Genomic DNA, 13730 nt, shown 5'->3' on the forward strand with positions numbered 1-13730 from the left:
TATGATCTACTCACAGGACTGTTTTGAGGATTCCTGGCACACAGTAGGTGCTCAGTAAGCATTGGTTGGTATGGATGCTGTATGGGACAATCCTTTGCCTAGGATGATTCTCCTCCAACTTGCCCCAGATGAGGGATTGCTGTGGCTTTATGACCATGCATGGTGGGCCTCTCCAGGAGTCATTCCCCCAAATCCTGGGTTTGAGAGGTAGCCAGACTGAGAAGGGCCCTGCCTGCACAAGAGACAGTCCTGGATAGAAAGCAGGAGGTCTAGGCTTGGTCCCTGTAGCTCAGTGGCTAGGGCTTCAGGCACATACACCGGAGCTGGCGGGTTCAAATCCACCCGGGACCACCGAACAACAATGACACTACGACCAAAAAATAGCCGGGTGTTGTGGCGGGCACCTGTAGTCCCAGCTACTTGGGAGCCTGAGGCAAGAGAATTGCTTAATCCCAAGAGTTGGAGGTTGCTGTGAGCTGTGATGCCATGAAACTCTACCCAGGGTGACATAGTGAGACTCTGTCTTAAAAAAAAAAAAGAAAGCAGGAGCTCCAGGACCTGCTGTCTGCCTGCCCTCCCTGGGCCTCCATCTAAAAAGTGGGAACAATACACTAGAAATTACTGCATCCTTGTAAAGGCTTACCATTCTTTTAAAACAACATATAGCATAAGCCTTCACCAGAGACAAGTGCTGTAACCTACGACAGAACGGTTCTTGATATCTGACAGATACTAGTTTGAAATCTGGCTCTGCTACATAAATACTGTGCGCAAGTCACTTAACCACTTGGAGTCCCAATTTGTAAATCTGTAAATTAATCTGTAAAAAAAAGTCCCAATTTTGCCTCTTCTATAAATCTGGGCAAAAACATCCCCAAATATGGGAAATTGGGAGTGCTGTGATGCCTCCAGAGGTTGAAGTATGTTCAGTGCTTCAGCCTCATGCCCGGCACACAGCAGGTACTCAGTAACCCTGGGAACCAAACCAGAGTCACAGGCTGGACAAGTCTCTTCCCTGAGATATATTTGAAATAAATGTCACCCAGATCTGCATGCCCTCCAAGGTAGTGAGGAAGACCAGACGCAGGACTGACGAGATCTGTGGGCTCCCTGTGCATGGGCAGGGTCCCTGCCACCAGCAATCTCAGTACATCCAGGCCAACTGCAGCTGCACTGAGGGCCTGGGGTACCCTGGATTGTCTTATTTAGTCCTAACAGCCACCCACTGAGGCCTGGGATCCCAATTTTCTAAATAAGGAGCTGGAAGCAACAGTCACACCACCAGCAAGTGTCAGCGCCCACCTTCCTCCTCTCGTGTCCCTTCTTCCCTGTGCTTTACAAACATTACACAGGCAGAGCATCAAGGCTGAAGGGCGTTGGGTAAGTCTAGGCTCACACCTGTAATCCTAGCACTCTGGGAGGCTGAAGCAGGTGGATAGCTTGAGGTCAGGAGTTTGAGGCCAGCCTGAGCAAGAGCAAGACCCTGTCTCCACTAAAAATAGAAAAACTAGCCAGGCATTGTAGCAGGCACCTGTAGTCCCAGCTACTTGGGAGACTGAGGCAAGAGGATGGCTTGAGCCCTAGAGTTTGAGGTTGCTGTGAGCTGTGATGGCACAGCACTTTACCAGGGTGACAAGAGTGAGACTCTGTCTCAAAAAACAAAACAAAAGAACACAACAACAACAAAAACAGTAAGTCTAACCACTGGCTGGGAACTGCTCCTGTGAGGAGAAATACAGCCACACAATCAATTCTGTCCTGGTCCCTCTTTTGAGCCCGCAATGGCTCCTCCTCCCTCCTCAGTGCTCCTGCTGTGGCAGTCAAGGTCCTTCGTGGTCTGGGCCCTCACCACACCACCTGTGCAGCTTTCTTAGCCCACCCACCCTGGAGCGGTTCAGCAGGAGGTGCGTTGGCAGAGGGTACTGGCTGCCTGCACTTCAATCCTAGCTCTGCAGCCTGAGGCTTTGGGCGCTTTGCTCAGGCTCTCTGGGCTGTTTCCTCCTCACCTGCAGCACGAGCTCATGCAGGGCCTGTGAGGAGCTGAGCTGTGTGAAGGTCATGGAATCAAGCTTGCCCCCAGTGAGTTCAATCTATGATGCTTATTTTTATTCCCCAACACTGCTGTGCTCTCATAGCCTTGGGCCCCTCCTCTGCCTGTACCACTCTTCCTGCCTGCTGTTCCTCCCTTCACCACTTAACACCTGGCCCTCAGTAAGGTCCCACTGCCTGCCCAGGGAGCCCTCCCTGGCTTATCCCACCTGTCCTTGCCTGTGACCCCTGCGCCATCACTGCTCTCACCACACTGCAGCGTAACTGTCTACTTGACCGTTCCCCTGCTTCTCTGTAAACTGAGTCAGGGCCTGGGACCCTGCACTTCTGTACTGCTAGGGCCTCGGACTGCACCTGCTTAGCGCATGGTAGGGGCACAGCAAATTGCTATGGGCTGATAGCACAGAGGGAGGGATGAACAACTCTGAGCAGGTCAGGGCTGGAAGCCACCACGGATGCTGGACATGAGCTATGAAGTTGAAGAAGGAATTGGGGGTGGGTAGGGCAGGAGGGCCTTCAAGCAAAGGCAGGGAGCCTTGAAAGGGCATCTTCCAGGGGTAGCGGGGACAGCTGCCACCTACTGAGCATTCAGGCCCTGCTGGGCAGCATTTGAGGTGCTTTATGTGGCTGGGCCCAGTACCTCTAGGAGGCAGGTGGTTTTACAGCATCATTTTACCAACAGGAAACGTAGCATCAGAAAGTGTAAGTAACTTGCTCAAGGTCAGCTACTTAGTGAAGAGTAGAGCCAGAACTTGAATTCAGGATTCCCCTGAGCTCTTTGGGAGATGCCAATATTAACAAGACCGGCTTCTGCCTTCAGGGAGTTTGCAATAGACCCAGCTGCGCTTACCTTGCTCATGCCAAGCTAATGGTTAAGTCCTAGCAGCGTGACATGCAGTGTTCCCAACCTGGCTGCCTGCGTAGAAGAATCCACTGTCTGCACAAACTCCTGCCAGAGCCCACAGCCAACACCCCACAGTACCCAACACCCTGCCAACGGGGCTCCTGTCAACGTACATGCTTTCCCAGTGAGCCTCGGCAGCAAGTTCTGCCCTGGCAAACAGGCGTCCTCAGTTACCACGAACTGGCAAGTGGCTTCTTATTCTCCTGGCCCTGAACAGTTTTAATTAGCTAAGAGCAATTTAACTTTAACCATGGGAGCACATTAACAGCCTTAAGAGTCAAGCCTTAAGGCTTGACAGGAATGGACATAATCCCTGCACCAGGATGGTGCCTGAGTGTGGGGGCCTAGAGGTGCCACCCCAATCTGCTGGCTCATAGGGTACCACCCACCCCCCTGCCACGTACAAAGTATCACTTAAAATAAGGACAGCTGCCACTCACCAAGCACCTGCTGGGAGCCGGGCACTGTTGTCCCCATTTCACAGATAAGGAAGCTGCAGTGCAGAGACTCTGAGGAAGTGTCTTGAACAGGGTCACGTAGCTAGTAAGTGTCCCAGGCAGTCTGACTCCAGAATCTCTAGTCTCAGTTACTACAGTGTAAATCATTATTTTAAATTAAGTACCTTGATTTTTTTTTTCAAACAAGACTTACATTTGGGCTCGGCACCCATAACTCAGTGGTTAGGGTGCTGGCCACATGCACTGGGGCAGGTGCGTTTGAACCAGGCCCGGGCCTGCTAAACAACATCACCACCACCAACAAAATAGCCGGGTGTTGTGGTGGGCACCTGTATCCCAGCTACCTGAGAGGCCAAGGCGAGAGAATCACTTAGGTCCGAGAGTTTGAGGAGCTATGACGCCACGGCACTCTACCAGGGGCAACATAGTGAGACTCTGTCTCAAAAGAAAAGCAAAAAAAACTTACATTTGTAATAACATCATATTTTCCCATTTTCCACATTTATAAGAAAACTTAAAAGCCCTTTTCCTTTCTCTATGTGTTTATTTTTGAGACAGAGTCTTGCTCTGTTGCCTGGGCTAAAGTGCAGTGGTGTCATCATAGCTCACTGCAACCTCAAACTTCTGGGCTCAATGACTCTATTGCCTTAGCCCAGATGAGTTTTCTATATTTTGTGGAGACCGGGTCTCACTCTTGCTCAGGCTGCTGTTGAACTCCTGAGCTCAAGCAATCCTCCTGCCTTGGCCTCCCAGAGTGTTAGGATGACAGGCTTGACCCACTGTGCAGGCCCTTTTCCTAACTCTAGAACAAAGCCTCATGCGCCCTTACACACACAACAATCCATTCTAAAAAGCATGCTGGCATCTTAGTAAAGAAATGCACTGTGGGAGCTCTGAGGAGACCCGGCACTCAAGTAGTTAAGGAAATGATGATTTCAACAGCTTTCTGTAAAGCTTCTTTATCGATAGCCCAGCAGGTGTTTCTTCCATTAAAACAGAATATTAATGGCGCCCTTGATTTACATTCTAAGCTTGATTTGCACAATGGTTTTGTTATGCACCAGCCTTTGTCCCCAAATATTAATTCTGCTAAACATTTCCCAGCCAGTTGCTTCTAGATCTCCCCAAGGAATGAGAAATGATAAGATAGCCTCTACCTGCTATTTTGCCAGCATTCCCATTTCATCAATTTATGGCAAGAAGTAAAATGGCAAGTTCAGAAATGACAGAGTAAGGTACAGTTTGAATACTTGTCTTTCCTCTAAGGAGATGAAACCATTCTGCAGGCGTTTGCTCGCAGCATTCCCCAGGAAAGTTGTAAAGCATCATAGCAAGAAAACAAGATCCAGGTCTTGAGATAACAAAGTTAACAGCAGAACCTGAGCTCCCAATGGGGATTTCCTCATTCTCCTGGTGTAAATGAAGTGTTTTTGAGCACAGACTAAGGATTAAGCATTTCACGCAAGTGAGCTCTGTCAACCCCCAACCACCCTACACCCCATTAGTCAAATGAATGTCTTATGATGAAGATCTAAGACACACAAAGGGCAAGCAGTCTGAGGCTACCTCCCCACTGAGTAGGGACTCTAGGATGAAGTCTCTTCAAGGCTTGGATCTTCCCCCCAAATCACATTCCCCTGGCTACTTAAAGAAACACTGGCATAGTGATCAGGATACTTAGGTTTCATTCAGCCTGACCCTGGACAAATTACTATCCTTCCTGGGCTTATCTCCCTACTGTGAAATAAAGAAGACAGGTCCCTGTTTCAGAAAATCTAGGAAGCTTTGTAGCTCAAAGGTAGACCTGGCCACTCCTTAACAGAATTGACCAGAGGGGACATGGCACCTGGCCTGCATTTTGCTAGGCAGATGACATGTGGCAGGTCCATTCCTGCTCCAGGCCTGCTTCCCATTTGTGAACCGAGGGGTGGAAAGATTGGCTCCAGGTTCCCCTCCATTCTAAAGTTCCAGGATTCTACATCCTCTTCAAATCATTTTAGGACTCACTCATTTACAAAGAGTTTAAAAGTAATTGGTTCTCGGCTGGGCGAGGTGGCTCATGCCTATAATCCTAGCACTCTGGGAGGCCATAATGGGTGGATAGCTTGAGCTCACGGGTTGGAGACCAGCCTGAGCAAAAATCAAGACCCCTGTCTCTACTAAAAATAGAAAAACTGAGGCAAGAGTTGGAGGAACCTCTCGTGGAACCGTGCAGTGACACATACGTGGGCTTTACAGATCTAGTTCCATGTTATTGTAACACAGATACAAGAGTTGGAGGTTGCTGTGAGCTATGATGCCATGGCATTCTACCCAGGGCGACAGCTTGAGACTCTGTCTCCCAAAAAAAAAAAAAAAAAAGAAAAGAAAGGGTGGCACCTGTGATTAAGGAGTAGGGCTCCGGCCCACATACCAGAGGTGGTGGTTTCAAACCCGGTCCCGGCCACAAACTGCAACACACACACACACAGAGACACGTACGCACACACACAAAGGTTCAGCGTCTGTAGCTCAGCGGCTAGGGTGTCAGCCACGTACACGGGAGCTGGCAGGTTCGAATCCAGCCTGGGCCTGCCAAACAACAATGACAACTACAACCAAAAAATAGCTGAGTGTTGTGGCAGGAGTCGATGGTCAGGAGAAAAGGTGTAAGAAGTCATCGTACTTTTAAAATGGCACATGTTAAAGTATCCAATGTCTCAGTCTTATTATGAAACCAATTTATAGCTTTCTTATGAAAGCTATAACCCAATTATAGCCCAAGAAGAAGGGGAAAGGGGAGGGGGGCAGGATGGGTGGAGGGAGGGTAATTGGTGGGACCACACCTATGGTGCATCTTACAAGGGTACATGTGAAATTTACTAGATGTAGAATATAAATGTCTCAACACAATAACTAAGAAAATGCTGGGCAGTGCCTTTGGTTCAGTGGTTAGGGCGCCGGCCGCATACACCAAGGGTGGCAGGTTCAAACCCCGCCTGGGCCGAACTGCAACAAAAAAATAGCCGGGCGTTGTGGCAGGCGCCTGTGGTCCCAGCTGCTCGGGAGGCTGAGGTAAGAGAATTGCCTAAGCTCAGGAGTTTGAGGTTGCTGTGAGCTGTGACGCCACGGCACTCTACCGAGGGCGATAGAGTAAAGACTCTGTAAAAAAAAAAAGAAGAAAAAGAAAATGCCATGAAGGCTATGTTAACCAGTTTGATGAAAACATTTCAAGTTGTATATAAAACCAGCACCTTGTACCCCATGATTGCATTAATGTACACAGCTATGATTTAATAAAATAAATAAATAAAATGGCACGTTATCACTGTTTTAAATTAACATGCAAGGCTCATTCCAAAAGTTTGACTTTATTCGATCAATAGAACATGATCTCAGTGCTTAAGCTGCCTCAGTAGGGCCAGGTCTCTGGAGGTAGTTTGGAGCCATCAGCTAATTCCATCAACTTTCTGGGAAACTTAGGCTGTGGAGGATCAGAGGAACCAGACCTGCCTGTCATGAACCTCTCGTGGAACCGTGCAGTGACACATACGTGGGCTTTACAGATCTAGTTCCACGTTATTGTAACACAGATGGGGAAACTGAGGCTCCAGCAGGGAAGGGAATGTGTCCAAGTCACCAGTGAGTTGGTGGCAGTCAGATCTCCTGATTCTTTTTTTTTTTTTTATAGAGACAGAGTTTCACTTTATCACCCATGGTAGAGTGCCGTGGCCTCACACAGCTCACAGCAACCTCCAACTCCTCAGCTTAGGCGATTCTCTTGCCTCAGCCTCCCGAGTAGCTGGGACTACAGGTGCCCGCCACAACGCCCGGCTATTTTATTGTTGCAGTTTTGGCCGGGGCTGGGTTTGAACCCACCACCCTCGGTATATGGGGCTGGCGCCCTACTCACAGAGCCACAGGTGCCGTCCAGATCTCCTAATTCTTCTCCCCATACTCTCAGCCCAACTTCTCAGAAGAGGGCTGGGGGGCTTGTTCTCTGAACTAAATGCAACAAGAGGCCTGTGGTCAGGGCATCAGGCATCTCCCATCCTCCATGTGCGAAACTCAGCTGAAAGAAAGGAAGGGATTACCCAAGGGGTCGGGACTAGAACTCAGGGCTCGTTCTTGATATTTAGCTTTCTAATAGAAACTTCCACAAAGTAAGGTTATTACTAGAAGGAATTGTATATAATGGCATGATCGTCCAGGGAAGAGCAAGTCAACGACTTTAAATACAAATCATATGAGAAAATGACTGCATAGGACTTGGTTTCACTAACACGGTCTCCCTTTCTGGAGAGAACAGCCCTGGAAAGGTGTGTAGGAATGGGCGTGTCAGAATGACCAGCAAGGCTGTGAGATGGGGCATGAGTGGGCGGGGCTTATTTAGACCATCTGCACTTGGGTCAGCAATTCCACAAGGCCTTCTTTCGTGAGGAAGACCACCTCTCCAGTATTTTGACACCAAACCTCAAAATGTGCAGGGTCCTCCAGGGCCCTTTTGCCAGCAATTATCACAAAGGGGTAGCCCAACTTATTGGCGTCTTTCAGTCTGTTTCCGATGGTCAGATGGGTCCTGTCATCCAGCAGCACCTCCCCGCAAAGCTGAGGCACTGCCTCTGTGATGTGGTCATACAGGTGCCCCGTTAGCTCGGCAGCCTCCGCCTCCCTGCTGCCCTTCTTCGGGGGGATGAGGCAGACTTGGTACGGGGCCAGGAGGTGGGGCCAGCGGATGCAGTCATCTGTGGAGAGAACTTCGATGGCAGCAGCCAAGATCCGTGTCACACCCAAGCCGTAGCATCCCATTTCAGCCAGGGATGGTTTGCCTTGGACGTTGGTAAACTGGGCGTTGAAAATGGAAGAGTACTTGGTCCCCAGGTAAAATGTGTGCCCCACCTCAATGCCTTTGGTTTCAGTCAGTGGGCTCTGGCAAGCCGGGCAGTTCATTTGTGACAAGTCTAGTGTCTCCATGTTGGCTGAGAAGCTGCAGCTGGGACAGATGGCAAGATGGTCCTCTCCAACATCCACTGGGAACTGGAACTCATGGGACATCGTGCCCCCGATGCTGCCCACATCTGCCTGGACCTTGATAAATCGCAGCCCCAGCCTGCCGAACAAGCTGCAGTAGGCGTCACACACCAGGCCGTAGGTCTGCCGGGCGGCCTCTGGGGAGGAGTCAAAAGTGTACATATCCTTCATGTAAAACTCCCGGCCACGAAGAAGACCGAAGCGGGGCCTCGGCTCATCCCGAAACTTCCTCGTCACTTGGTATAGCAAAAATGGAAGCTGCTTGTAGGACAGTTGTTTCTGGGAGGCAATCAGGGCTGTAACAGCTTCCTCGTGAGTTGGTCCTAAGCAGTATTCCTTGCCATGTCTGTCTCTAAGTCTTAGCAGCTCCTTGCCCATCAAGTCCCACCGGTTGGTGGCTTGCCAGAGCTCTGCCGGGCTGAGACTGGGCATGTTGACTTTCTGCCCCCCAATGCCCTGCATCTCCTGGTCTATCACCCGCACGAGCTTCTCCAGGGCACGGACGGTGTAAGGCAGGAGGTGGTAACAGCCGGGGCTTGCGGGGTGGATCAGGCCTACCTGCAGCATCAGCCGCTGGCTCTTACAGGTCAGGTTGCTAGCTTTGCCCTCCAGGGAGAGCACCTGGTCTTCCCGCAGGTTCTGTGGCTGGAACATTCGAGACAGCACCAAGCGCTGCCCTCTCCCTGGGGCACAGTGGTGAAGCCTGCGAGGGACATACCTGGAGAGCTGGCAGCTGCAGGTGGCCAGGGTGGGCAACACTCTGCATCTTGTCAGCAGCCCTTCCATGATATGCTGGCACGGGGAAGCACTTGCACCTGGTGAGAAAAGGGGTGTATGGAAATGACCATGACCTGTGTTCTGACACCATGCAGCAGTCAGTACAGTCTCCAACCAACTCTACCCAGGGTGACAGCTTGAGACTCTGTCTCAAAAAAATAAAAATAAATAAAAACATACTGTGGACTGTGGAAAGCCACCATCGTGTACTGATCTCACAGGCTCTGGCTCAGGCAGCCTGGATTCCACTGGAGCTTCCCCAGGGCTGCACCCTGTGTAGCCAAGGACATGGCCTTTAACCCCTCTCTGAGCAGTTTCTTCATCTGTAAAGTGGTAATGACAGGACCTACCACGTTGGTTTATTTGGGAATTTAGAAGACTAATGAAAAGTTCTTAGAGCAGTAGCTGGCACACGCTATGACCTCAAGAAGAAAATCAACTATGATCACTTGGCCTAAAAGCTGCTGACATTCTGTTTCCATGACCTGCCTCTTTTGCAAGCCCTGTTGTTTGCACACCAATGCTGAGGACCTTGAGCCAACCCCTCTCCTGCATATGTGTCTTGTCTCCTGAGCTTCAGCCCAACACATCCAATAGCCTTCAGGAGAACACACCACACAGGGGCTTCAAACTCCACCTGCCACACTGAACTCAGCATCGTGCCCCAAACCCACGCCCCCTCCAGTGCTACCTGTCACTCTGAACGGCACACAAGCTGCCGGTCACCCAACGCTGAAACCTGGGTTCACTACTTTGCCCTCTATGCCCCACGCTCCCCTGCCCTCTCGGCCCTGTCAGTCCTACCTCTGCACTTCTGTCCCCTCTGTCCCTCTCCTCTCCACAGCCTCCACCAGCCCAGGGCACCATCTCCTCTCACCTGGGCTACTGCCACAGCCTCCTCACTCATCTGCTTCCACTCCTGCCCTCCGTCAGTCCATTCTCCATGCTGCAGTCATAGGAGGACTTCCAGTGCACGGATGCTAAGAATTTTTCTTGCTTAAGGCCAGGTGTGATGGCTCATGCCTGTAATCCTAGCACTCTGGGAGGCCAAGGTGGGTAGATTGCTTGAACTCCTGAGTTCAAGACCAGCCTCAGCAAGAGCAAGACCCGGTCTCTAGTAAAAAATAGAAAAACTGAGGCAAGACGATCACTTGAGCCCAAGAGTTGGGAGGTTGCTGTAAGCTATGACGTCATGGCACTCTACCCAGGGTGACAGTTTGAGACTCTTGTCTCCAAAAACAAAAAATAATAAGGTCTAAGCTTCTGACCTTCCAGGTGTGTGGTGGCCTGTCTTTCCCCAGACACAGCCCCACGTGAGCTGGCCCCTCAGGCCTGTCTCACCCCCACCCTCTCCCTGATCCAGCTGTGCCATGCTCGCTCTTAAACACACCATCCCTTCGGCATACAAAACCTCTCTCCCTTTTGTGTACAAAAACATCTGTCCATCCTCCAAACCTCAGGGTTACCATCCTGTCCTCTAAGAAGTGCTCCTTGTTCCACTCCCCCATTCCAAGACTGGCTTCTCCTGCACAGCCCACTCATCCCCTATCAAACCCCAGTCCCTCTGAGGTTACTGCTCATTTGGTGGCCTGTCCTCCCCCCAGACACTCAGGACTGTATCCCCAGCACTAGCGGGGACTTATTAGGTATTGTCCACAGGCAAGTATGCTTCTCTGAGATTTTACAAAATAGTCACACATTTCTAATGGCAGTACAGCATTCCACTGATTGACCACATAAAAAATGATTCTCCTACCACCAGCATTACTGGTTATTTCTTTTACACATAATCTACAGTAAACAGAATCCTTTTTTTTTGGGGGGGGTATATATTTAGGACAGACTTTCAGAAATGGAATTACTGAGTGAAAAAAAAATTTTTTTTTTTTTACAGTTTCAAGCTGTCGCCCTGGGTAGAGTGCTGTAGCATCACAGCTCACAGCAATCTCAAACTGGACTTAAGCGATTCTCTTGCCTCAGTCTCCCAAGTAGCTGGACCACAGGCACCTGCCACTACGCCCAGCTGTTTTCTTGGTTGTGTTGCAGGAAGACAAGGAGAGAAAGAGAGAAAGAGCACCCAAACACCACGTTAAGAGGAAGGGCTTTATTCACCATCTGGGAGCTTAGGGCATAGAAGAATTCCAAATGGCCACGCTCCCCAATTGGCTTGGTCTTTCCCATTTTATCAACAGTCAGAAAGTTCCACCCCATAGGTACCCTTCTCACTGGCCAGTTTGAATCAAGCGGGAGATGCTATTCCAGCCCCTACAGAACTACAGGATTTCATAGAACTTGGAAATTTCCAAGTTCTAGAAAGTTAAGTTTACAAATTCCTAAGAGCTTAGTCACCATGGAGAGGACCATGCAAGTGTATCCTTGTGGTCTCCTTGAGAAGACCAGTTCTCCTAGACCTCACCCTTCTTGGGTACCCTCTCTCAGTTGTAGTTGTCATTGTTATTTGGCAGGCCCAGGCTGGGTTCGAACCCACCAGCTCTGGTGTATGCGGCTGGCACCCTAGCCACTGAGCTACAGGTGCCAAGCCTGAGTGAAATGTTTTTGATAAATTGTTGTGTGCCAGATGTTGGAAGTGAATGATGTTTCACGTCCTCCATTAAACTGAGTTCATGAAGTTTTCTACAGTGTTAGAATTCAGGATCTAGCACAGTACCTAATATTTAGACTTTGGTTAATAATGTTTGTTGATTAAATACATTAATAAAGAGCAAAGTAAATGGGTACAATTATATAATTTTTTTTTTTTTGAGACAAAGTCTCACTATGTCACCCAAGGCAGAGGGCCGTGGCATCACAGCTCACAGCAACCTCAAACTCTTGGCCTTAAGTGATTCTCTTGCCTCAGCCTCCCAAATAGCTGGGACTATAGGCGCCTGCCACAACCCCTGACTATTTTTGTTGCAGTTGTCATTGTTGTTTAGCTGACCTGGGCTGAGTTTGAACCCACCACCGTCGGTGTATGTGGCTGGCACCGTAACCTCTGTGCTACAGGCGCCCAGCCTACAAGACATAATTATCTGGAAAATTTAGATAAGAGCTCCCATCCAGTATCTGCCTCTGTCTTCAGACCCCCTCAGCTCCAAAAAGCAGAATAAAAATTTATCTCCAATTTTCAAAATTATCCAGAGACAATATCTCTAAAGCAATATATTAATTAACATGTGCAGCATTTCAGATTCTGGCAAAAAGCCTCTAAGTCATTCAGTCAGTCAGCAGACGTTTTTAGTACCTTCTCTGGTGTGTGTCAGCCCTTCCAGCCCAAGCCTTTTGGAAGATTATTTGACTCACAATTGCCCTGAAATCCAATCAGGAAAGTTGTACATGAAGCGTTTGCAACAGTATGTGGTACATAGTAAAGTGCCATAAAGCGCCTGCCATTAATATTACAGCTGACTCGTAGAAGAGAAAGACTCTGAGTTGTGAAGTCATTTGTCTCAAGCGACCCTGTAAATGAGTGCAGGGTCACTGGAAGGCAGGGTCCCCGCCTCGAAATCCCACCACGGAACGTGCTGTATAAAACAGCAATGAAAGCCCAGACCTAGTTCTGAGACCTGGCTCTCCTTCACTGGCCGGGTGCCCCTGGTCCAATCACACCGCTCTCCGGACCTCCGTTTTCCCTTCCCATACGTGAAAGGGGAAGGCTGGCTGGCCCCCCGAGTTATTCCGAGGGCCTTTCCAGGACAGACCCTTCTAGAAACCCGGCGAAGTGGGTCTAGGAAGTGCTGAGGACACTGACCCTAGAAGACTGGCACTATCCAAGAGTTTGCGACCGACCAGTACAGCCCCATTCAAGGACAGGACGTACGTGGGAAAGCTGACAACGGGGCCCTAGGTCTCCGCGCCCAGAACCGGGTCTTCGCATCTCTCCGCCAACCCCGCTGGTCCCTCAAGCCTGGCTGTCACCCTAGCTCACCAACTGCAGTCGCAGTCCACGCCGCCTCCAGATCGCCAGGCTGGGCCAGCGCGCCTGCGCCTAGCCCCGCCTCCTATCCTCGCCAATCGCAAAGCCGCGCTCACGGGGCGGGGCGCTATGGCCCCACCCACTCCAGACGCACGGGAGGGGGGGGGTTCTCGGAAGTTTGGCCTAAGAGATTGGCCTGGGCAACAGTCAGTAAATCACCTTTCCGGAAGTGCCTTCTAGGAACTACGGAGGTGTAACTCTATGATCAAAGCCGACCTTCTAGCATTTGAATCTAGTGTTCCCTCCCACTGCCAAGCCCTGTCCACTCCCCAATAGGAGGGCGACTATGTTACCAGGACAACACGCTGGGCAATGTAGTTTCTAATCCACCCTTTGATTTTACAAACTTTCAGTTTAAATAACTTTAAAATTGTGAAATAGTTGGAGAAAGACATCTGTATTGCAATGCCCAAGATAAAGACACGAATTCAAATTTTCATTCACAAATTTTTGAAAGAGAAATAGTGTTACTTTAGTAAAATACTAAGTTTATTTCACATGTATATTTTTGTCTCCCCACCATTTCTATGTCTGACCACCATTACTGCTATGTCCT

General features: G+C 49.7%; 1 protein-coding gene across 6 annotated transcripts; it reads right to left on the minus strand.

Annotated features, from left to right (window-relative positions):
* Positions 1-4179: 4179 nt before the first annotated feature.
* On the minus strand, positions 4180-13152 carry PARS2 (prolyl-tRNA synthetase 2, mitochondrial). Of its 6 annotated transcripts, none has more exons than XM_053576953.1 (3): positions 13127-13147; positions 10076-10288; positions 4180-9236 (listed from the first exon to the last, which is right to left on the minus strand). In XM_053576953.1, the coding sequence occupies exon 3, from the start codon at positions 9205-9207 to the stop codon at positions 7780-7782; it is 1428 nt and encodes a 475-aa protein (XP_053432928.1). In that variant the 5' UTR covers positions 9208-9236; positions 10076-10288; positions 13127-13147; the 3' UTR covers positions 4180-7779. The 6 variants fall into 6 exon arrangements, with proteins under 6 accessions (XP_053432928.1, XP_053432927.1, XP_053432924.1 ...); XM_053576952.1 differs by lacking the exon at positions 13127-13147 and adding an exon at positions 13019-13120 and having other exon boundaries at positions 10076-10312; XM_053576949.1 differs by lacking the exon at positions 10076-10288 and having other exon boundaries at positions 13127-13152.
* Positions 13153-13730: the final 578 nt, after the last annotated feature.

This window comes from Nycticebus coucang, chromosome 22 (genome assembly GCF_027406575.1).
Source record: "Nycticebus coucang isolate mNycCou1 chromosome 22, mNycCou1.pri, whole genome shotgun sequence".
In the NCBI taxonomy this organism is placed as follows: domain Eukaryota; kingdom Metazoa; phylum Chordata; class Mammalia; order Primates; family Lorisidae; genus Nycticebus; species Nycticebus coucang.